At 38.0% G+C, this 26,515-nt stretch overlaps 1 protein-coding gene and 1 long non-coding RNA gene across 2 annotated transcripts in view; both read right to left on the bottom strand.

Annotated features, from left to right (window-relative positions):
- Nucleotides 1-10,130: 10,130 nt before the first annotated feature.
- Nucleotides 10,131-26,515, bottom strand: part of LOC135466691 (uncharacterized) — a 28,921-nt gene continuing 12,536 nt past the window's right edge. The window contains exon 3 of the long non-coding RNA XR_010444145.1: nucleotides 10,131-10,476. This is a non-coding gene — a long non-coding RNA (uncharacterized LOC135466691). The remainder of the gene's footprint in view (nucleotides 10,477-26,515) is intronic.
- Nucleotides 19,541-22,307, bottom strand: LOC135469005 (uncharacterized). Its single transcript, XM_064747520.1, has 4 exons — nucleotides 22,208-22,307; nucleotides 21,581-21,814; nucleotides 21,087-21,228; nucleotides 19,541-19,785 (listed from the first exon to the last, which is right to left on the bottom strand). The coding sequence occupies exons 1-4, from the start codon at nucleotides 22,297-22,299 to the stop codon at nucleotides 19,735-19,737; spliced, it is 519 nt and encodes a 172-aa protein (XP_064603590.1). The 5' UTR covers nucleotides 22,300-22,307; the 3' UTR covers nucleotides 19,541-19,734.

The following is a 26,515-nucleotide window of genomic DNA, read 5'->3' on the forward strand; positions in this document are numbered from 1 at the left end:
CACATGTCTATAATACTGTACCTCTTAATATATAAATGCGTATGTGCACACAAATTTTCTAGGTTTCCACCGAGTTCACTGGTGGTCACATTAATTCTGACAGGGTCATAAAATCGAACAGTGTGACTGACTTTGCCCAGGTACTTGTAATAATTCAATCTTTTTTGTGTAGAAAGCAGAATTTTTTTTTATAACACTGCCATATGGATATTTCCTAAATACATGCCACACAGCATATGACATCTAATAGGGATATTTATCATAATTTACATATTATATTTTGTACTTTATGAAACAGTAAGTGCTTGCCTATATTCAAAAAAAGCAAAATTTATGTACTGTTGGCTTTTCTCCGTCAGACGGACAACAAGACTAGGAAAATCTCTTTTCTGTTTCAGAGGTAGAGTTCTGTTTATCATACAAAGATGCTTTGAGGTTTGTTGGGAACGTAGGATGATCTCAAGTTATTTTCATCTGAAGATGGAATTTGGACTTAATTGAAACGAGACCTTGTCGATGCAACACCTACTAATGGACAGATTTTCCTGAAACTTTTCACATCAGGAAAAATGTTACATTTGAAAAAAAGCTTCAAATACTTATCAACATTTATTGACCTCTAAAACTGTATATTTTGAGCGAAATCTTTAAGTATTTTACTGTACAATGAATGAGCTTGGGGTTTAATCGTGCTCAACAATTTTTCAGTCATATGACAACGAAGGAATACTTAGGGTGAATGTGATATGCCTCCTTGTTGCAGGACAGATTTCCACCGCTCTTTTATCTAGTGCTGCTACACTGAGACGACTTACCAAAGGTAAGTAAGCAGCCCCACCCGAGCCATTATACTGATACGGGTTAACCAATCATTGTACTATCCCCTTCATGCTGAACGCCAAGCGAGGAAATTACAACTTCCTCTTTTAAAGTCTTAGGTGTGACTCGACCCAGGACTGATCCTGGATCTACTGCTCCCGAAGCGGGTGCTCTACCAACTGCGCTATCCGGGACGGTTTACTGTACAATGAGGCTTCATATACAGGACCCAGTAGATGTTTGAAAGTGTATTAGCTAATACTAGTATTAAGTCTATTAATTATATTATATGCTTATAATTTTAGTGAAATTTAGTAGCCATTGTTGTTATTCACAGCTAAATGCTTGGTTCATATTCAATATTTAATGTTATGCAATCATTTTGGGGAAAAGTACAAAATTTAACTTGGTTCCACACTATATCTAGTATTAAGTCCTAAGACATTTTGAACAACCGGGCCCAGGCCCTTATAAGCCATGATTAATGATGTTAAACGTACCTGAAAATGGTATACATAGACACAGCTTAGGATATCACACAGCCAATTCAAATTCTTACAGTGTGCAATTGAAGTATGATCAGGTAGTCATATGTGACACACTAGTTTATTGTAGATTTGTCATTTACCAAGGTTATAGTTTTAAATAATGTATGGTCAAGCAGAACAGTACGGAAAAGTTAATCTGAACACACAAACTGTATTGAAATGTTATAGGCTCATTTTATGACATGCCGTGCAATAGAGTTGCTACCCTGCAGTGTGGGTATTCAAGTACTTACAGCTTCTAAGATGTTGTCTGGTGAAGGACTTAAGGTCATGATAGTTCCTGTCACCATAATAGAGCTACTGTATCATAGCTATAGTCACTCGACAATTAAAGGTTTTGACATGTTTGACCACTGTGAATGACTGACAACAAATGGTATATAAAACGTAGAGTTTACAGAACAATGATAGCACACTATGTTGACATTACCCGTGGACATCAAGAGAGAATGGATGTTACAACTAAGTGTATCAGAGATGACAGGAATGGTCACAAAAGTATTTCAGCCATATTGTGGGGATAAAAGCGTGAAATGACAGCAACGAATGAGTGATAAATGACCCCATCTTGGTTATACATGTATGTACAGACACCAAAAAGGCTAAGTGAAAAAAGGCTAGAAAAAAGGCTAGAAAGACGTACAGACACCAAAAAGGCTAAGTGATGGTAGAAAGATGTTATAAATGAGAAATAAATACATACAGTACATATCAAAAAAGCTAAGACATGTCTGAAAGGCATTATATACAATGAGAATGACATACATATATGACAAAGCTAACCATGCAGCCTACTTACCATGGTTTATACTTACATGTAATATTTGTGTGTATATAGGTATACTTGCACTGCATGTGTAGGTAGGTATACTAATTGTACATTAAGTATTTAGTACATAATCAAGTAGGACAGCCTTAGGATGAGTACAAGTTCGTGCAACAAAAGTACAGATGCATAGATAGTATAGTGACTGAAATGCTGTTCAAATGTCACGCCACATGATAGTGCCCTTGCACTGACCAGCCTAGTAGCTAAATAGGTCAGACACGTGGCCTGAAGTTGTTTACATTCTTCCTTAGGCTTGAATGGACCAAAGTAGAAATGAGGCCTCATGTAAAGTCCATTATCCCATACTTAAAGCGTATTAAAGGTTTATGACATGTTTTATGGTGCTACTGTATCAAAATACAATGGCTTCCAAACTATGCAAGGTTTCATAAATTATCCATACCCTAACAATCATACATGGGAACTAACTCAGCAAATGTATGTGCCTATGTTATTATCAGGTGAGAAAGTCATGTGTGGTATTAAACTGGCTGTAAGGGATCTCATATCTGAGCAGGTACAGGTAAGTGAGAGCAGTTCAGTGGAGAGTGCCTGTTTGTTACCTTGTAAGGTGGATAGATTTAGAACCTGACTTAGTGGCAGTTCACAACAAAGTTCAGAGATTAAACCCAAAGTAACCCATGCAAAGAAGCTACTTGTACTTCAGTTCTGAGAGAAACAAAAATGAATTTGTTTAAATTTTATGAAACATATGAGTAGAACACCACTGATACCACTATAAAACAAACAAAAAAATTTCAGATTGTGTACGCCATAGTCAAACAATGGGCACAACTGATGTATCCTCTAAAACAAAATCTTTAGTACTTTCTATACACTGCCTGGTGGGATCTGAACACTGAAATAAACAGAAGCCTTTCCTTCAAGAGGGTAACTGTCAATCTGAACAATTTGTTCATGCCTGATACGCTGTATAATAATACTGGAATACTGAGGCAGTAGTATTTTATACATCTGTATTTTGATCAACAGCTGTCAGAAGATGGCTTAATTTTCCCCTTCCTCCTGCTCCTTACTATGTCAAGTGTTAACATGTGGAGGATTTCATCCCTCAGTATGACCATTAGATACGCCTAATAACACCATAAAAACACCTCAAGCAAATCTAAATATTTTCCCTGATGTACCAACTTCAAAGTCTGTTCATTAGGAGGAGCTGCACTGACAAAGTCTCATTTCATTCATTTCAAATTCCATCTTCAAATGAAAATTAGTTGAAAAATAATTCATGGAATGAAATAAAAAAAAAAAACTCATGCCCATCTTTATGCTGTTGCTATTACACACTTGCTAAATTTCGTGACAATCTGTTGAACACAGTAGAAGTTGCATAGACAAGATAAAACAGACAGAAAGACAGATGGAGCATCGGATGAACTGATAGACAGACAGACCTGATCACTGTATCTCCCCACACGATATGGTTACCAACAATACACAAGCTATCATACATTTGGTTGCAATCCTCGAAATCTGAAGCTGGACTAGTTTCCTGTACATGCATGTTAGTGGTTAAATACGGTTTCAAATATTATGACCAAAAAGCAGAAAATGAAGATTTTTGATTTTCCAGGCCAATGAGAGCCAACTCATGAAAAACTAACTCATGAAAGACTAATCCTGACGTGACACAGAATGAGGCAAACATCAGGTTTGGGAAGGCAATTTTGCTGAAATAAAAGCATTTGTGGCAACACATCAGTTTTGGGTGACATGACCTTTTCTTACATGTATGTGACACGACATCACATCACCACAAATCGGGAAATGACAGAAAATTTGTTTCCGTATTATCATCCAAGACATAAAACAGCCTTTGATACCTTGTAAATTTGCTATAATTTTAAGACAGCCATCAATATCAGCTCGATCCTTTTCATTTAATCTTTCTTTTAAATCACAAGGGTTTGGAACCTGAGTAGTTCTCCACAGTCTTTATTACACAAATGGTTGGCGTTTTCTGAGAGTACAAAACCGTACATGTTTTTATGGACAACATACATGTACAATTGCTTAGTTCTTGCTATGGGCAATCTTTAACATGTTCAACACCTAAATTAATAGGAGCTTATATAAAGCTATGTAGTCTATTGCTAATTCCTGTCTTTGTCGAATGCAGATCTGTGGGCATCGAGACCAATAATGTATTGGTTGGGACTTGAGTCACTATTGCATGAGACAAGGTACCCTATTGTATCAGTCGGGTCATGTCAGTATAGTCAGTGCCATATATAGAGGGACTTCAGTTCTGGAAAATGTCTGGGCTTCCAATTTATTGGCTGCCCAAATTAAACAAGCTGTATTAAAACTAACAACTAAAAAACATTATGGTTTACCAATGAAAAGTCAAGTTTTCCAACAAATTTCTTTCATTAACAGACTTAAATGCTCATAGAAAGCATCATTTTGAGCTGCATTTTTGAAATTTCTGCACAGTCACAACGTCACCATTAAAGTACAGGATCAGAACTTTTAATGTTTTCATACACATGGCCCTCATGGTTTTAAATGTTAGTCTTTAACATCGTATGACTTTATCATGTACTGTACTACAATGGCTGAGATAACAGAAGATTCTGTGTTCATTTTCAAATTGTAAATTTGATGGGCTTATTTTATTTATTTGATTGGTGTGTTATGCCGTCCTCGAGAATATTTCACTTATACGATGACAGCCAGCATTATGTTGGGAGGAAACCGGGCAGAACCCGGGGGAAACCCTCAACCATCCGCACTTTGCTGGCAGACTTTCCCACCTACGGCCACTTGTTGTGCACCTCACAATGCCCCTGTACATACCCAAACACTGAGGTTGTGGATGTCTCAGCTAGAAGCAGCTGGATTTCTCTGCCAACGTGAGCTGAATTTGAATCTGGATCTTCATTTGTCAAGGGCTAGAGGACCTTCAGAGAGGAACCAATAGTCTGCATTGCCAACAGTGTGGCTGCCAGTAAAGAATGTAAACCATCATATACAAATATTTATTTGGTATATTTATTTGACTGGGGCTTTACGCCGTACTCAAGATATTTCGATTACAACGGCGGCCAGCATTATGGTGGGAGGAAACCCGGCAGAGCCCAGAAGAAACCCACGACCATCCGCAGGTTGATGTCAAACCTTCCCAAGTACGGCCAGAGATGAAGTCAGCATGAGCTGGACTTGAACTCACAGTGACCACATTTATGAGATGTTGTTGGGTTATTGCTCCGTGCTGGCGTGCTACCCCCATACACATAAATAAGGTGGCACTACAACAGCCCTTAGTAGGAATCGCTACAACTTATGATACTCCAAAAATCTCAGTTAAAATCACACTACATGTACATGTAATTCCTCCACAAATTATTCACTGAAGTAGATTAACCTGGCTTTATCCTCCCAACCCATTTGCACCTGCACACAGGTATGCAGTATTAATTTGGCATAATTTAGTGTAAATAATTATCCCCAATTATTAATCACCTATCAATGATAGCTGATCTCAGTACAACTTTGTATCAATTCTACTTAACTTTTTGGTCCTAATGCATGACAAATGTACTAGATGAGACATAACAAGTCTTTAGATCAGAACAGGTAATAGATTTCCTTGTGAAGAGATGAAATGTATAGTATGCATGATGAAAATCAATCCCTAATCTTATCTAGTGGTCAATTTCACAGTTAGCCAAAAATAGAATTGCTAGGACATCCAGTATCATGTCGTAACAAATCTGTCATGGTTTTAACTCAGAGGATTACCAACTACAAAGCATTATAATGGATAATCCACAATGATTTCAGGGAATCTGCCCTAATCTCGCGTAACATGTTACTTTTTCTATGCTTTACACATATACAGCTTCCAAAACACACGTTTTACTACTTACATTATCAGGAAGCTATAAGCTTAAAGTCACTCCGCAACACTTGCTAGGCAAAACTCTCTTCTCAAATAATGCCACTTTACACAGGCTGCTTCAGCAGTTTATAACGTGTACATTGAACTTGCAAAGAAACTACTCAGTGTAAAGTTTGAAGAATGTGACATTTGGTCCTTTAATACAAATTACTGATGATATACATTTTTTACGATAATATTTTCAATAGCTGACAAGGCAGACACACCGACAGCCAGACGGACTACAAACGCAGCATAAAAACAAAACACCACTCTCCGCAATAACAGACCTAGGATTAAGTGCATATTTGTTTGATACAAGCGTCTGTGTTTCTGCTGATAAAAAACAGCCATGCTGCATCTCACAGCATGATAAATACATGTATGTTTACTGAATAAAAATTACAACCTACATTGTGCACATAACTGCACACCTTAACATAAATGCATGAATTTCATATATCTATCATGTAACACCTTTTTTTTTTTTTTTTTTTTTCTGACACAGTTACTGGGGCAACAGCACCATGTCCCCCTCACTTCACCTGTCACAATGTTAGGCCACAGTGACAATATGCAATATGCTTCCCCTTCATCACCTCACATGTCACAATTAACGTTAGGCCACAGTGACACACAGTGTGGGCAGCTGACACACTGTTAGGCCACAATGACATACTGTGTGACGACCCATCACAATGTTAAACCACAGTGATACATTGTGGGCACGCGTCACAACGTTGAACCACAGTGACACAGTGTGGGCAAAGCACCGCTCCTTCAATTCACCTCACTTGTCACATTGTTAGACCACGGTGACACACAGTGTATTCACCAATCACAATGTTAGACCCCAGTGACACACTGTGTGGTCACCATGCCTCACCACCATCACCTCACCTTTCACAATGTTCGGCCACAGTGACACACAGTTAGGGGACCCATCACAATGTTAGACCACAGTTACACAGTGTGGGCACTCATCACAATGTTAGACCACAGTGACACAGTGTGATCATCATGCCTCTCCTCCAATTCACTTCACCTGTCACAGTGTTAGACAACAGTGACACACAGTGTGATCACCCAACCTAATGTTAGGCCACCGTGACACACAATGCAGGCACCCATCACAATGTTAGACCACATGACACAGTGTGTGAGCAGCCGTCACAATGTTAAACCACAGTGACACACAGTGTGGGCACTCATTACAATGTTAGACCACAGTGACACATAGTAATGTATAAGGTCATTAGTAATGTGTAATGACGTAATCGTCCGTTACTTTTGAATCACAATCTGTTTGGTTAAGGTCTGTAACGCTCATCATTTTCGAACTGTATCTAGTACCGCTTTACCTGGGGCTAGGGGCCGTAAAGGCAGCCATGCTCATTACATCTGCATAATGCCTTTATGAACAGTTGCAATCAAAGCACGAATGAGATACCTTATTTAATTGTTATTTCACCTGAAACTCATTCATGGACTACGAATTTGAGCTTTGATATGGAATTCATGCCTGAAATATCCACTGTCTATCTGGCATCATTAAAAACTGATGACCCCTTCCCTCTTGTGTGTTACCGGCTTTATTTCCTATTTGTATAATTTCTTACATACCTTTGTCTTTGGGGGCTAGTGTTAAACGTTGTTTTGGAAATGGATCTTGCGATTATCGGCTTGGAACGCCCTTTATGGACTATGAATGGTATACGAATGTCAAACATGACACTTATACCTATCACAATGTTAGACCACAGTGACACACAGAGTAGGGACCCATGACAAAGTTAGTCCACAGTGACATGTGGTGTGGGCACCTGTCACAAGGTTAGACCACAGTGACCTGTAGTGTGGGCACCCGTCACAGTGTTAGACCACAGTGACACATAGTGTAGGCAGCCGTCATAATGTTAGACCACAGTGACATGTAGTGCGGGCACCCGTCACAGTGTTAGACCACAGTGACACATAGTGTGGGCACTTGTCACGATGTTAGACCACAGTGACACACAGTGTAGGCACCTTTCACAATGTTTGGCCACCGCAACACACAGTGTGGGCATCTGTCACAATGTTAGGCCACAGTGACACACAGTGTAGGCACCAGTCACAATGTTAGATTTATTTATTCATTTTTTTATTTGTGTTTTACGCCATATAAAAATATTTCACTTATATGACGGTGACCAACATTATGGTGGTAGGGACACCCAGCAGAGCCCAAGGGAAACCCCAAGACCAAGGTTACTGACACACCTTCCCAAGACCTGGGCTTAAACTCACAGCGACAGCATTGGTAATAGGCTCCTGGGTCACTGTGTCACCTTGCCTTGATAACCCCCTCTGCCATGGAGGCTTTCAACAATGTTAGACCACATTGACATACAGTGTGCTCACCAGTCACAATGCTAGACCATGGTGTCACACAGTGTGAGCACCATGCCTCTCACTCCAGAATCTACATATGGCGCAATAAATATACCTGGACTTAGCTAAGAAGAAATGTTACACTGTTTCTACGTGAACAGCGTGCCATGATCAACACAACATCAGACGTCCACATTCAAGACGTTTACGATATTACTACATTGCATCTAGTATAACAGCAGCACCATAATAAATGCCATAAACACCTACATGTACAGAGAATCAAATGGATAAAATGCTTGTAATGTACAATACGAAATATTTCTTATTGCTAAAATAATATCTGCACATCACTGTAACTGGTCAGTATACAGGCTCTAGATTAGATCAATCAACAATAATGTTCAAGGTTTGGCTGATTTACACGTTTAAATTTATATGCTGTATGTGCAATACAGTGCATATTTATTTTTTACATTTCATGATTCCTGTTGCTTTTAATTATCACGTTAAGCTATTTTTTCTCCACCAAGGATATTGTGAGAAATCTAGCCTTGTGTCTGGACAAGACACATACAAATATACTATCTGTTAATACTTTAAGCAGAAAATACAATGCAAAAACAAACTAAAACAACTATTAAAACAGAATCACATGCGCAAAGTTTCACTCAAAAACAAGGACCTACATGTACATGTAGACGCACATGTAACTCCCTTATATTGGTCATACACATCAGCTTGTTTACTTGTCTGGGAATTATGGCACAGTCTCAATAACAATATGCACTACATAAGTGCTGCCTCAATGGAATGCCATGCTAAAGACAGAAACCCTAAAGAATTTTTTTTTTTTGCATCAATGTATCTAAAAAATCAAGTTTCAGAGAGTGAAATATGAGCGAAAAGATGAAAACTTCAATTCACACCAAAACTGTTCCTACATGACTTCAACTTTTACATGTAGTGGTATTTCTACTTTTGCATTTGTCACCTGACAGCTAGTATAAATGCACAGCAAATCTCACCTTACTGCAGCTTCCTACTGGCAAGAAGAGCACTATTAGTTACCTGCAACCTTTATGTGTGTGTGATATTCAAAAATAAAAGCTTGAAAAACGAAAAAAAAAATATAGTGTAACAAAACAATTTACAACAGTGCCTTTGGGAAGTCCATGTAAGTCGATGTAAATCCATGTAAGTCTATGCGAGTCCACTGACATCTTGAAAATACACAGAAAAGCATCTTTACAATGTATAAGGGTGTGCAAGTGATTAAGGTGTGTATGAAATGCAGATCTTACATCCAACATGACATCATCAAAAATTTAAGAACACAAACTTCTATGATTACAATGAAATTTTTTCAACTATGGATAGGTAAATTTAGAGTCAATTCCTACGAAACAATCAATGTTTGAATATTAGAACAGTACCTGGAAAATTAGACTCACAATGTATAAAACTGATCTAGCTATAAGCTATAATTGACATATGAGCCTAAGGCCAGAGTTACCTTCTCTCCTGATCCAGTTATATATCACACTTTCTCAGTATTGCATATAATTACTTCTCTGCAATTATTTAAGATGCAATCACAGCTCTGCATGTGTACAATTCAGGTCTATCAATGTGAAGAAGTATGTGTATAGAACGATGAAATGAATATCGACATCTGGTTTTAATTGCATGTAAGTTGTTTATTTGCCTTCAGCCAGACAACCCATGGACAATACAAATGTATATGTTGATAGGGTTAGTGTACTCATCAGCATATGGCCAATGAAGCCACACATGTAGAATCAGATTACAGTTATCACACAGGCTGTTCTTTGTATACGGTAAGAACAGCCAGAAATGGGTTGAAACCCTAGCAAATACTAGTTAAGGACACACTTACCTGAGGGCCATTATGTCCGCTGTGGGGTTACCAGTCAGTTGTAAATGACCACTGGTCAAGCGTCTGTGGTCTCTCCATCTCCTGCTAGGCAGTGTCAGTACTTCTGGTCAACAGAGAAGACAAAACAGCCATGTAAAGACTGGCACCACATGTGTGTTCACAACAGAGGTCAGCCTTGTACCAGAGAGATGGTGGGGGAAGGGGGAGGGGTGGGGAGAGATCCACAGACCTGCACTTCTTAGAAATACACCACTTCCAATAAGAAAACCTGTCACTACAATACTTTCAGCCTCACATCAAACCTGCATTACTCTCGTTATCTACTCATCAACGAGTGAGAGTGAATATTAATTAAGGATAGGTGACATCAATACTTTTGCCTCCAGGGTTAAGCATGATGGAGAAGAGCTTACAGCTTACGTGATCGCATTACCTGAACTCTACCTGGAGCCACGTGTCACAAAATACAGCTCTGGGGACGGTTCACCACACAGCATGGGACACATCACAAAGCATTATATAGACTGAAGATCTCGGAGCTAATTACAGCTTTCTCTTTGGATTGGTGATAAGTGTAAGCCGCCACTGACAGGACATACACTGTACCATTAGGATTTCCTTTATCCCCATCACATGCTTACTGTTCTCCTTTGAACCAATGTTAAACAATACATGTAATCCTAAAATATGGAATCATTACAAACTGTGCAAACATTCCGAAATAATTTTAACTAAATTGTTTAAAAGTAAATGACCTACACTTTTGCGCATAAAAAGTGCCTTTTAGAGGGAAAGAAAGGTCAGAAAATATTACCTTAGGATTATTTTTTTTTTCTTTTTTTCAGTAGGATATCATCCTGCCTTCTTTAGAGCAAACCTGGAACCACTTTATTAAGCTCAATACAGCGCTCCGATTCAGAAAAAATGAGCAACATAGTCTTGGAGGAAATGTTAGGTAAATTACAGATGTAAAAAAAGTCAAAGCAATTACATTACAGAAAAACATACACTTTTGAAAATGATAGCTTGTGCACATGCATATGGTATTCTGAATGTTTAATTTATGAACAGTACATGTAGTTCAACAGGAGTCCACTACATGTACATCGTTAACTTATCTGCAAGAGCTAGCTTTAGAGGCTGATAAATAAAATGAACATAATTACATGATAAAATAGTGCACACCTTACATTCCGTATGCTTTTCTGTCAAAATTACATCTTGACCTTGCAAATGGCAATAAATGCACAAAAGACTTCACAGAAGAAACCGTAAATGTCAAGACAAGGTAATATAATGTTGAACTAAGTCATACAAATGTAGCTGTGATGCCAAAAGATCAAAAGTAAAATATATACTTGTACAGCAAGTATGAATGAATGAATGCTTGGGGTTTTATGTACAACAGGGATACGATATATAGTCTTTACTGTACATCGTTACAAGTATGTGGTCTGATTTCTAACATATATAGGTACAAGACACTCTGCAGTCCCTTACAAAACATAAGAAAGAAGCTGAGTGAATCTTATTAATTTCTGGGCTTATTACACATTGTTAACCCACATACAATCCCACAAAATGTCAACATGATTCATGCATGTAATTACGCCACACACTTCCGGACAATAAATGTGCCCAGCAATCTGGTGCATAGCCATCTTTTCCACTCAATACACGACCAGATAATGACGGAGGTCTCTGTGATCTAGACTTACAGAAATTTAAATTTTCCCACAGAAAAACCTCAACTTTGCTTTAAGTGGTAAAAATCTTTTAACACCAAGATTGGCATGTCTATACATTTAAGTGCAATCTAATGTAAAATGACTATTTATGGTATAAAATGCAAGAAGACTCTGAACGGAAACTTGAAGGAAGTCTACAGACAACCAAGATCTGGCCATCTATTTTTGGTATGCTCATGAAACTGTGAAAAAAGTAAACACGTCATTATTCTGACACTGAATTCTATCGAAGTAAAATGATATTCATCAGAGGGGTAACCATGGGAACAAATAACAGGGCACTTCAACGTTTAAAAAATGTACCAGAACACAATCTGGATGAATATTCTTCTTGCGAAATCTTGCCATATAAGACGTCCTTAATTGAGGACACTTCATTTTTAAGCATGATTTCAATTTGATCTCCTTACAAATTGTGAGATAACTAAGCCAATGAAATCATACGGGACTCTTTTCTTTTAAACATGTAAGTACATCTAGGGGCAGCAAAACTTGCAATCTGTAAATGTACATGTAATTTACAAATGTAAACATCAGACATACTGCATTTCCGCTAAACTTTACCCTATTTTCAACAAACACATTTTGCTAGATTCTGATTCGTCCAACTTACTGGACCACTTTTCTGTGAAGAATGATTAATTTCCCATCAGAAAAACTTTACGTGATGGCATCAAAAGTATCACTTTACAGCCTTTCAATGTCACAAAATATTATCTTTGGTGCTGAAACTTACAATTTTCCACTAGAATATCATCTCATGTTCTAAGCAAACCTCAAAACACCTTTCTAAAATCAATGGAACTCTCAGAATTGGGCAAAATGGGCACGTCAGTAATGGACATAATTTATGGTCACCTTAGGTACACTTAATGAGCATGTACAAGCTACAGACAACCAGTAAATATTTCATAATCAACAGCTATATCTACAAGTATATACATATATAATATGTATGTGTGCAGAGTTTGAATATTTTACACATGTACAAAGTGGCAGACTGTACTCTTGAATTAATTACTGTACAATTTAATTATTTACCTGATTGGTATAGATGTCATTTAGAAAGTGGATTAAGTAACAGTATTATTGTTAATAGGGATTACACTTTCTGAATATAGCACAGATTCTAGTGCTGAAATTTGGCTGAGACCACTGCGAGTTTCGAGCCAGCGACCTCAGAGTCAGGCACCTAACCGCCAGCAATACATGTCAACCGTCTTGACCACTCGACCAACAGGCCTTCCACAAAAATGGAAGGTAGTTGACAATATATAGCACAGAAAGTGTTATCCCTATTAACGATAATACTGTTACTTAATCCACTTTCTAAATGACATCTATACCTATCTGATATATTCACCTAAGGGAGTGACATTGTTTGTGATCATCAGAGGGGTAATGCATGTTCGCTGTAAAGTCTACCGGTCAACTACCTTCCATTTTTGTGGAAGGCCTGTTGGTCGAGTGGTCTAGACGGTTGACATGTATTGCTGGCGGTTAGGTGCCTGACTCTGAGGTCGCTGGCTCGAAACCAGCAGTGGTCTCAGCCAAATTTCAGCACTAGAATCTGTGCTATATTCAGAAAGTGTAATCCCTATTAACGATAATACCGTTATTTACCTGATTGTTATTCAACACCGCACTCAAGAATTTTCCATTTATGCTATGACCATCAGTTTTACTGGTACAGGAAGCATGAACTCCTGAGGTACAGACAATCTACCTTTCAATGGCAAGTTATTGACAAACTTGTCCAAATCCACCATATCTGTTGAAGACATAAGGTCTTTAAAGCATGTAATACTGCGCTAACAGTCGAAGGCTGGAATTGAACCCACACATTATGTGCATCATGGTTGAGAATCACATTCAGCCTACCACCGAGTCCCCATAACGTGTACCCGTACTAGAATGTGTAAATAAATTGTGCTGATTAGTTTTTGCAACCCAATCCATATGGAGTTTTTTTTTGTTAAAGAAAAAATATGTAAATCTTCATAACTGAGGCTTATATTTTATTTAATGGTCCTCTAAACCTAGGTTTGCCTTCACATAACTTACACTGGTTTATATCTATTCCTTATTTTCTGACCAGTAAACCAGCATTCAAATCATTCAAAACGCATCATTACAATAACATGTGTAACAGTGAATTACATGTAAATATACATATCAACCCAACAGTCTCTCTATACAATCCAGGGCAATGTCCTGTAAAAAGATGATTTTGTCAGGCATTACTGACTTGATCTTGTCGTCACTGAAGTCATAGGCCAAGTGACAGCTGGACCAAGTGACAGTTGGATCAAGTGACAGTTGGACCAAACAATTTATCAAGGTATTTGTCATAGGTGTGGGATGGTCATTACAGTATGCCAGATAATAGCTGTACGTCTCCTGACGATTCTTGTAGACAACAGGTTAAAAATAAAACATGGCTATTGTACTTCCCTATCCGTGTACATGTACTCACTGAAGCCTACAATACAAGTTCTAAACTGACCACTATAACAGTTAATACAAACCACGAGACTTACCTAAAATAACCAGCTAAAACCTTGAAGAATGACCACACTAATCCATGGACTGAGAGCAATTCAGCAACCTGCTGTGTTACAGCTGTGATTCTAGGCATAAGCCTGATATCCGATCAGATCAACAGTTTATACAGTGTGAACTCGTATATAAATGTACACCGTCAGAATTCACACAAGGCCTAGTCTTCAACTAGGCACAACCACTAATTAACCGTAATTATATTTTGTGCACTATACAGTATAGTTTTCAGTCATCATTTCTGCCATACAGGTATACTTAAGTTCTCACCTCAAGGTTAACCACTGCCATAAGGGAAAGTGGGCTTTATAAAACATTGTCCTAACTTCTCCACGACCTTATCTACACCAGAAAACTCGTTAAAATCTGAATGTATTTTAAGACATTAAATGACGGCCCCTGAGACAGTTAAATTCAGATAAAACAAAAACTGCAGGAATATGTCTCTACTTGTAAGACTCCCATAAGGCATTTGCTACTTCGTAGTCCATAGTAACACCAATTCAACTTTACTTGTCTCCGTCAATTCAAGTCCAGATCTTGTCTTTAACATGAAACACTCTTAACATTTCACACAATACAGCGACATAATGTTTAGCAGATTACTTCATATTTACATGTATCAAAAGCTCCAAATTCATGAAGATGGGAAAACTTGCACAAACACAGTATCACATACTGTCACTTGACCAGGGACACAACATCTCAACTGTGGACAACATAGATGCCATAATTAAACTAACCCAAATATATGAACTTCGGTCGATATCTAGCTCTCACATCAAAACATTTACCTGCACTTCTGGAAATTTGGTTGTGCTCTACCAGAAATCTGGTTGTGTGCCCACAGAAACTTGGTTGTGCTCTCACAGAAATTTGGTTGTGCTCTCACAGAAATTTGGTTGTGCTCTCACAGAAATTTGGTTGTGCTCTCACAGAAATTTGATTGTGTGCCCACAGAAACTTGGTTGTGCTCTACCAGAAATCTGGTTAGGTGCCCACAGAAACTTGGTTGTGCTCTCACAGAAATGGGTTGTGCTCTCACAGAAATTTGCTTGTGCTCCCACAGAAATTTGGTTGTGTGCCCACATGGTAATTTGATGGCATTATTTTCACATTTTGTTAACCTCCTATGTATATATGTAAATAAATGATCTGTGTGACTTAAATTTCTTAATAAAACTCTACAAAAAAAATGAATTGTTATAGTCTAAACAAGTTTCCAAAAATACCTGTACATGCACAAGGAATATTAGATTCATATCAAAACTCATTATTTTGGAGTAATGGATGAAGAAATTAGAGCTGTCTTGTTTGGAAATATTAATGATTCACTTTTTCTATGTTATGCATACAGTGTACTTGTGCCTATTCAAGCTACATGTACATGCATTACTAACATCTGTGCCAAAATGCACACTGAACAGGCACGTATACATGTGAACCTGATAATTCAGTTTGTAACTAGCACATATCTCGCTGACACAACCAGCATTTGTCATATCTATGATACTATGAAAATAACAGTGATACTGCACTAAACAACAACAGTTTTAAAAAAATACAACAAAAAAAAACTTTCTTTCTTGAGACTTAATTTTGGACAAAACAAAAGATAAAGATCATCGTCACACGAGTTCATTTTACATGTATACTATGAGCTGTCTGGTAAAAGTTCCAAGGGGATTTTGAGGATGGGAAAAAGAGGGTGGGAAATGCTTAAGGCTATTACAAGGTTTAGTAGTGAACAAATCTACATCCAAATGAATGAATGAATGAATGAATGCTTGGGGTTTTACATCGTACTTAACAATCTTTCAGTAATGAAAATGAGGAGTCATTAGATGCATGCATATGTATACTATGTCTTCTTGTAGCAAGAAGAGTCCATGCTCTAACCTTTCAGTGCTGAGCACCAAGTGAAGTCTTTGGTATGACCCGACCCTAGTTTCATTCCAGATCTCCCAAATCCAAGGCGGACGCTCTAACCATCAGGCCACTGAAGAAGTAATCTACATCCAGATCAAAACCAGTCAATCCATCTAGAGCCAACCAGTGGATCCATCTGGAGCCAACCAATCAATCCATCTAGATCAAACCAGTCAACCCCTCTAGATTCAACCAGTCAACACCCCTTTAGATCCAACCAGTCAGCCCCTTTAAATTCAACCAGACCAGTCAACACCCCTTTAGATCCAACCAGTCAGTCCTTTTAGATCAAACCAGTCAACCCCTTTAGATTCAACCAGTCAACACCCCTTTAGATCCAACCTGTCCGCCCCTTTAGATCCAACAAGTCAGCCCATCTAGATCACACCAGTCAGCCCACAGTGTATCTACATCCAACCAACCGTCTACATTCACCCAGCAAACCCATCCACAGCCAGCAAAGCCATCCACAGCCAGCAAACCCATCCACAGCCAGCATGCCCATCCACACTCAGCCAGCAAATCATACATATATTTCATTATTCTCTAAACACAAAAGCAGATTTTGAGACATAATCAGGCCACTAATCTCAGTACCCAGTACAATGGAACTAATCAGTCTACTCTCACTGTGACACCACGTATGTTACTACAATACCCATGTAGGGCTAAGCAACGCAGAATCACCTGTCAGCATGGGAAAGGATTTAACCTGATGGGAGATGTGCGACAGGAGAATCCTTCTCACCATGAACTTATCTCTATTGACAGAAAGATTAAGAACCTGTTGAATGGTGATCAATCCCTACCCGTACTGGTCACAGTAACAATCGCATTTATGATTATTCAGTCCTGACCCCTGCGCCCCCAATGTACATGCAACATGAATTCATGGTGTAAACTACAGTAAATTGCCAAATAGATCAAAATACAAGACCTGCCAATCAGGAAACCTACTGACATTTGGTAAAAATTGTCAAACAAGTACAAATTCATGTGTTAATGTGCACATTTCTATCTTAAGTCATTAGTGCACTGGAAGGATGCCTTAAGAGGTTTATTACAAATGTGAATAAACCTCAAATGCAATAAAAAAACAACTTTTTCAATTATTGAAATACCTAAATGTTTGTTTTTCTTTGAAGTAGAGATGGTAATAGATATGATCATTGTTTTCCCACATTATACTGACTGTTCCCACACATCCCTCAAAACATCAGTACTTTCTTACTAACTGGATAGTAATAAGGGCTTTTTAAACCACAATACAAAACTACTGTCAAAGTCAATCATGACCAAAAAGCATTTTATTCCTAATTTCTTTTACAACTTAATTTTCTTACTTTTTATTTCAAAATCACTGATTCGATTGATCTATATACAAATAAAACCACCCAGGATAAAACGTCATCTTAAATCATGACAACATCAATGTCATTCCTTCAGCTCAATACACCGATCCATTCGCGATATGATTGACGGACGATAAGCCAATCAAATTGCACAACGCGTTCACCCCTTTAGCTCCGCCCACAGGTTGGACAAAACTCCGACAACATGGCTGTTACAGTACTGCGTGACGCGTGAAACTGGTTGCAGAAGTCTAAGTAAACTCAGCCTCAAGACATCCTATATACTGTCTGAATGTTTGCCTCTTGTGAAAATGGTGAAGCATTGTTCATATGGGACTTGCAAATCTGATAGCAGGTACCCGGAAAAGTTAGGAGGAGCTAAATTTATTCCTTTCCCGAAGCCAAAGTCTGACCTGCAAAAATGCCTGCGCTGGATAGCCTTGTGTCGTCCGTCCACATTCCCATCTCAACGTGGAAAAAATAACTAAGCATACATATATTTGTTCAAAGGTAAGTGAATCTATTTTGATGTATGTAATGGTTGTCGAAGCTTGGTAACTTTCTGTGAGGCTCTATCGCCGCTTATCTGTCAGATATTCATAAGGCGGTGGTGTTGTTGTACATGTAAAAGGCCTGTGCATGTGCGTTTGCGAATATTCCTTGTAACAAAGTTGTGTCCGAAATTTAGACTCTTTTGTTAATGTTCCACTGCCCCCATGTCCCTAAGTGCAGTATTTTTTTGTTTTTATTTTATTTTATGGGGTATAGGAGAGGGGAGGGATTGCGTTAACATGTTAAGTCTGTCATTATTGATTAGCATGTCCGCTTCTGGGCTGGGAGATCCAGGGTCAAACCTGGGTCTAGTCAGAACAGAAACTCTAACAGTGGGAGCTGTTGTGGGGTTAGAGCAGCGACTGGTCGGCCCGGTGTCAGCATAATGTGACTGGGTGAGGGGGCTTGCTGGGTGTCTTTTTAGACATGTCTTGCTGAGGTACAACTGTAGCACCTTAAAAGAGCGGAGGAAATCCATCCTGCAACAAGGAGACACCGTCTGTATATGGCTGAAATACTGTTCATTAGGTTGTTAAACCAAGCACTCGCTCACTTTTAATGAAATCTCACGAATACCAACCCATATGTGTCTTTATTTACTTGCAGCATTTCATATCTCTCAGTGGACCTAATGAAGAATATCCTGATCCAAATGATGCTTTAAGTGGGGAATTTAGAAAATCACGCCGCCACGTATCATATGCCCAGAACAACACATTATCTGTTTCCAGCAATAGGTAACATTAATATTTTATTATAAGCAATCACAGTAGGTTGATATGAACAATATTTATCATTATGTAAACAATAACCAAGAGTATTTCATTAGTGTGTTATTAACTCTGAATATTCACACAGTTAAGTGTCCAGCTAAAATTTATTGAGGCTTATAGGAACTTTGGCACAGTTTACTTAATCTAGATACACAACACTACTTGCCATTAGTAGCAAGTTACTTTACTTCCCTTGTAGTGGGTGAATACTCCCTATTTCATATTGTAAAGCCAGACAGTTGAAAGATGGTATGCTTAGTATGTGGTCACTGTGGGACACGACAGAAGGCAGATACCGGGTCTAAAGGAAAGATAACTCCATACTCTGGAAACGGGGAATATCCATCTCATTCCAAACTGAGTTTCGTTGTTGTGAGAAATTTTCCAGTAGCTATTTAATGGCATTACTGCCCAGTCAGTTAATCAATCCTGTTCACTATTTACTATTTCAGTCTATTCTGAGTTGGATGTGTTCTCCATGGTTGCAAGAATCAGGCAGCTGGAAGAGGAAAACAATAAATTGATCAGAGACTTTGCCAAGAGGGAACTTCTAAATATTAATAAGTGCGATAAACAGTGTCAGACTGAGGAATTTAAACAGAGAGGTGGATTTGAAATTGAAGAAGTTGTTGAGTCAAATATTAAAAATTTGTTTAAGTTTTATACAGGCTTAACATATGCCAGATTTCTGATGTTACTATCATTCCTCTTTCCCAGTGATTGTGCAAATCCAATTTCATATCCACAGAAAAGAAAGGAAACTAATGTAAAAAAAATTCCCCTTATCACAACAAGTTTTTATGTACCTTTGTCGACTCAGAACGGGGTTACATGTTAAAGACCTGGCCTTCAGATTTAATGTGAAAGTGCCAACAGTGTCAACAGTTCTCACCGGTGTTGCAAAATATATGTATGTCAGGTTAGGCTCCCTTAGCTATTGGCCACATAGAAATGTAATTATAGAAAACATGCCTGAGAATTACAAAGCTGATTTTCCGACTTGTTTAGCAATCCTTGATTGTACAGAGCTTAAATGTGAAAAACCGTCTTCCTTACAAGTACAGAGTCAGTGCTTTTCAGACTATAAATCATCCAATACCTTGAAGTCATTAGTTGTTTGTGACCCTAGAGGATCAGTTATGTTTGTTTCAGATTTGTTTTCTGGGTCAATTTCAGACAATGAAATTTGTGAACAAAGTGGGTTTATGATTTTGTACGTGATTTGAAAGAACGGGGCTTCATTGGTGCTGGAGATGCACTAATGGCAGATAAGGGGTTTAGGATTGAAGGCATTCTGTCAGAATTTGATATTAATCTGAATATACCTCCACTTGCTTCAAGTGCAAAACCATTAAGTGAATCAGAAGTAAATGTGACTAAAAAAATTGCAGCACATAGGATTCATGTTGAACGGGCAATTAATAAAATAAAATGTTTTAAGTTACTGAGAAGAAAAATTCCAGTTAGCTTGTTTCACTGCATTAATGAAAATTGGTTTGTTGCTGCAATCTTAACTAATTTTCAAGATACTTTGGTAAAATTATAACTTTTGTACCATATATTACAATTTGGACAAACAATTTCATCATCAGGGGAAATATGGAGTCGTGACATATATAAAAGATTTAGAAACTGATGTGGAAATTGTGTAAAAAAAAACCCATTATAAATGATCGAGATATATGGATGACTATGATTGATTGTTCATCTGGTGTGGACTGATGGATTTGTAATATACTTGAAGTGTATTAAAGGATCCTAACCCCAAAATAATTCATTTCTTGTTATTGTTATACAGACCTGTAAAGGTAACATTGAACCCTTCTGCACAATTCCATACTCTGTTTTTTCTGTGTGCAGTTCATCTTGCAGTAAATATGATAATGGTGTGGACTTGTCTACTTTCAACTTCTTTATGTCATCTTCCTTCAATTCTGGGATCCTGTTGGTAAAAATATAACACTTTCTGTCACAAAAAACTATCAGTTTCTGTCACAAAAAGTGCACTGATGACTTGATTTGTTGCTTGATGGAAAACATTTTTCAAAAAATATGAGGCCTTTGTGGTCTGGCGATTGACGGCGCTTGTAAATCTGCTTATTAGGTCACATCATGCGGACACCTGGCCAACCAGGCTACCCTAACAGCAGCTCCTACTGAATTGACAAAGGGTTTAACCTGGTTCTCTCAGGCAATTAGTGATGCTCTACAGGCCAATAAACTGAGCTGCACAGGCTGGTCACTGATGAGAGGAAGGATTTTGCACTGCTGTTCACACTGCAGTTAATAATTACCTAAGTGTTGGTGTAGAACAACACACTGGCCTTTTTCGGCGAGGTGTTGGCCTTGGTTTAGCGAAAACTATTGCAGCTACGGGCTCGGCATTGATCTTTGGGCCCCGCGGTTTGTGCCACTGTTGAGGCAAACTGGTACAAGCCAGCTGTGAAGGGATATCTTTCAGTCCCAAACGTTTATAGTGGCCAACTGTGTAGACGACGCTAACAGCATGAGAACATAGCCCAGTTATTCTATAAAAATAAAAAAGAAGATACCGGTACCATAACACTAGTGTGAGTTAACTTATGGGCTCAACAGCTCCGAATATTTTTTCGTAGTATGCAAATATACAACGTAAGTGAACCATTGCTAGACAGTCTTAACCTCAGAATTAGAAGTACAAGCTAAGTCTCTATTAGTTTCTATGGTACAGATTTTATTTTATAACGTATACAACAAAATTGAAGGCGCCAACGCGCTTTGGATAAACTATAAGTCTAAATCCAAGGCTAACGTCGAAACAACAACGACAACAGTTAAAATACCTGCCGCAGCATGTTAAACTTAAATCTACATTTATGAACATTACAAGATATTTATAATTATACACCAATTCACTACATAAACAGGAAAAGCACACATACCCAGCTTTACATGAACAATGACTGTCCGTGATTCTTCTCTCCTGGGTATGAATCGTCATGTCAATTCGATGAGGTTGCTCGCTTTTCCTCATAGAACGATAGCATTTAGCACTGATATCGACAATATTTTTTACTGGAACTGTTCACTTTGAGCGCATGAACGTAACCATTAACGAAAAAATTATACCCCCTCTCTTTTGCACGCTTGGTTAAAACGTTGGCATCGCCAAAATAATCGGTAGAAATTTCCTGAGGCAGCAAGTTGAAATTTGAACCGGCCGCCATGTTTACATTTTATGTCCGACCTTGGGCGTTGCTATGGCGTCGGCAAGGGAGGCGTGGCCTACGCGGCGAAAATGGATCGGTGTATTCCAGGAGTTAATGCGCATCAATTTTGCCAAACAACTGCACAACCTACAAAGATGTCTCAGTAGGTGGAAAGTAGAGTAGCAGTGATATCATTGTGTGAGAAATCACCCCTATGGAAGCCACACTGGTTCAGGGTTAAGAAACCCAATCTGAATGTCTTTGGTATTTCCAGCTCAAATATGACATCTAAACAAAAGATGACATCCATACCAACTAAACAGGGCCAGAATTATTAAGAAACCATTGCTGAATGTTTACAAACCCTATTTCTTTAAATTTTTGGGACGCCTGGTCTGCTCATTTTAGCCAATATATATGTAATTCTAGCAAAAATATTGAGTTTCTTTTTCTAACATGGCTAGACCTTCTAATAAACAACATACTAAACAACATACTCATATAGTTACTTTTCCAAAAAGCTGGTGAAGAAATGTAATATTCTACTTTCAACACTACTACTATCTGTCCCAAAAATGAGAGGAAGTAGGGTATATACAGTTCACTGGACAATGTTATCAGTTCTGGCAGGGAGTATCACCTGTAAACATAAAAATATTGAAACAGGAACTAGATACCCAAATACATGTACTGAGATTCAAACAAACAGTTACCATCACTTGGTTAACCATTTCATGTAACTGTACAACATGTGTATGGGATGTGTCCTAACTTATGGAAGTATGAAAGAGCATCTCCCCTCATTTTCCAAGGTTGTAAATAGTTTAAAACTACAGTTTTCCTAAAAAGGACCCAGTGGTCAGTCTGGTTAGAAATTAAGTAGTCTGTACTAGGAGGGGAATTAAGAGCCTGAAGGAGAGAGGGTTGAAATGGTCTCACTTGCCAATAGGTTCCCTGAGGATGCTAATTGCAAAATTTCTGACCAGTGACAGACAACAAAAGTCGTTACCATTTATATTTATTTGGTACCACTGCTGTATGTGGCAACAGTTCAAGGCAACATATCGTGATACAATACACGTTTTGGTCCTTACATTGTATAGTTGTATCTCAACAGTACAAATATGGCCAGGACACTTACAATGCATGCATATGTTCATCACATATATCAAATGTAACAGCTCACTCCACAATTTAACAAATAACTTCTTCAACAGACCATGAAAAACTTTGGTTAATAAGTTTGTTGGCATTCACCCAATCAGAAAAATCAACTACTGGGATCAAGCAGTGCTATATATAATTTTCAGAGGTAGTGCCGTACTCTCTACTTTTCCAAGAGAGGGAGTACTGGGTAAGCCTTCCACAGTACACGTGCTAAACACTTCACTATTTTGGATCCCCAGCAATACACCTGGAAAGTGTGAAGTTGATTGAGTGAAAGGGGAACATACATGTAGATGTGAATACATGTCTAGGCCTACACAGACCTGCGGGTAGAGAGATTCTGGTGGTTCCATGTAGGACTACAAGTATATGTATATACATGTCCTGTACCCAGAATTACAACTTGTCATAGCATTCTAGAATAAATTATTTCAGCTCTTCCTCACGAGGAATGAATCGGAATCACGTTCATGGGACTACACTTATTTATTACACCTCAACCTGTAGGCCTACTGCGTTTATTCCAATAACTTACTCACTGGCAACTTTACCATTTCATTTTGTTTTGATAGCAGGGATTGCAGTATTATTACATTCTATGGTAACTTGCATAATGCGACTGGTAATTTTTCTATTTTACCTGTCGAAACATTTCTGTATATATAAACAACTGCTGTTTTGGGATCAAAACATGATACGCTTGTTATGCTTAATCCAAACACAACGTTACATTAGAAGACAAAATTTTATTATTTGTGCTGTATTTATTGGCAGCATGCAGTATAAATCTAAAGTGTTTCTGAACACTACCTGTTCTCGTAATCGTTGTATTTCATTGCATTAGCTTCTCTCCTCAGAAATCACTGATACATGTGCACGTTGGAAACTGGACCTTCAATAACACTTTAAGACATCATAAATAACTAACGATCGGTGTAGAATTAAAATCATACATCGGAAGTGATTTTAGGATGATTTAATGCAGTACAGTAGCAGAAATTGCTTTATAGTAACCCAAATGACCATTTTTTCAGCCCTTGCTACATCTTCTTTTGGGCAAACACTAGAGAATGTCACAAATAGAAATATCACAGTTCACGATCATGGGTAGTGGTACATGGGCCTTTGCTGTACCCTTCAGTTTCTGCAAACTACCACGTCGTCGAGAACTTGGTGCACGCAAACTTCTTTGGATATCTACTTTTGATTTTGACAGGAATGTTTGCTTTAAATCTCGCATGTATGCCAAAGCTTTCAGGAATTTAGGTCTGCACACAAATTATCAGGTGTATTCAGTAGTTTATGATTTAATTTTAGAAGTGTCAATAGTCAATAAAATGTTTATTCAATGCATGATCATGACATATCAATCCCAACAAAACAATGAAGAAAACATCACGAAAGGAAACCAACATCTGACCATAACACATGGTCTATTTTGTTAAGCGCACTCACACGTTGTACTTGGGTGAAACTACTTCCAGCAATTTCTTCACATTTTTCATGCCTCTGCAATATGCCTATGGCGATTGTCACCAGCAGACCCACAAAATTTTTTTTCCATTTTTTAGTATAACTTTCCTTACTCTCTGTTGAGTCCTTTGTCATGTATGACTGTACCACGTAATAAAGTTTTTGCCACATTTTGTACTCGTCTTCATCAACATTCCTGTTTTCCTACCTTCTCTCCCAAGGTGCCCTGCCTGGATATTGATTAGAGCTTACCCACCAGGTTTTCCAGTTACCCACATCGATAATTCCGCTGAGATCAATGAAGATAACGAAAACTAAAAAGGTTATTCACCATTGATTAGTCTCTCCTACGAATAAACCGATTGAAATAATCTATGATCTGTATGCACTTAGCTTGCAGATATTGAATTCCTGATGGAACGAAGAAATACAACAAACTTTCTGATGATCCATTGTTAATACTAGAGCTTAGACTAAATGTATGATTTCAAGCCACTCATCTCATACTTCAAGTGTGTGGAAGCCGAAATCATCAATATGCTGTTATCTTTACTACATACCAAGCCTTGATTATCACATTTTTGATAAAGTACAGTGTATGTACATACATCTATGCATTCATTCTAAAAATGACACCAGCACATATTCATGTATATACATGTACAGTGTGTTCAAGTAAGTTTAATATTAGCATCTTAGAAGATTCTTCTTTATGCATCACACATGTATACACATACATGTTTTTAGACATTTTCCGTGCATTAATTGCATTTCAATTTGCTCAAATATTCAGATACAATGTTCAAGTTTTCCATTATTAAATCTAAATGTATTTCTAGATCGGTGACTTTTAATTAATTGCATTTATCATTCCATTTTATCTTTTTTACCTACATGTATTTCTTCTTAAGCAATTGTGTTTGGGAGTTCCTCCAGTGTTTGTTTTATCTGTATGCGTACTTAAGCAACTGTGCTTGGGAGTTCCTCCAGTGTTTGTTTTATCTGCATGCCTACTTAAGCAACTGTGCTTGGGAGTTCCTCCAGTGTTTGTTTTATCTGTATGCGTACTTAAGTAACTGTGCTTGGGAGTTCCTCCAGTGTTTGTTTTATCTGTATGCGTACTTAAGCAACTGTGTTTGGGAGTTCCTCCATTGTTTGTTTTATCTGTATGCCTACTTAAGTAACTGTGCTTGGGAGTTCCTCCAGTGTTTGTTTTATCTGTATGCGTACTTAAGCAATTGTGCTTGGGAGTTCCTCCAGTGTTTGTTTTATCTGTATGCGTACTTAAGCAACTGTGCTTGGAGTTCCTCCAGTGTTTGTTTCATCTGTAAGCCTACTTAAGTAACTGTGCTTGGCAGTTCAGCCAGTGTTTGTTTTATCTGTATGCGTACTTAAGCAACT

The sequence above is a fragment of the Liolophura sinensis genome, chromosome 6 (assembly GCF_032854445.1).
Source record: "Liolophura sinensis isolate JHLJ2023 chromosome 6, CUHK_Ljap_v2, whole genome shotgun sequence".
NCBI lineage: Eukaryota > Metazoa > Mollusca > Polyplacophora > Chitonida > Chitonidae > Liolophura > Liolophura sinensis.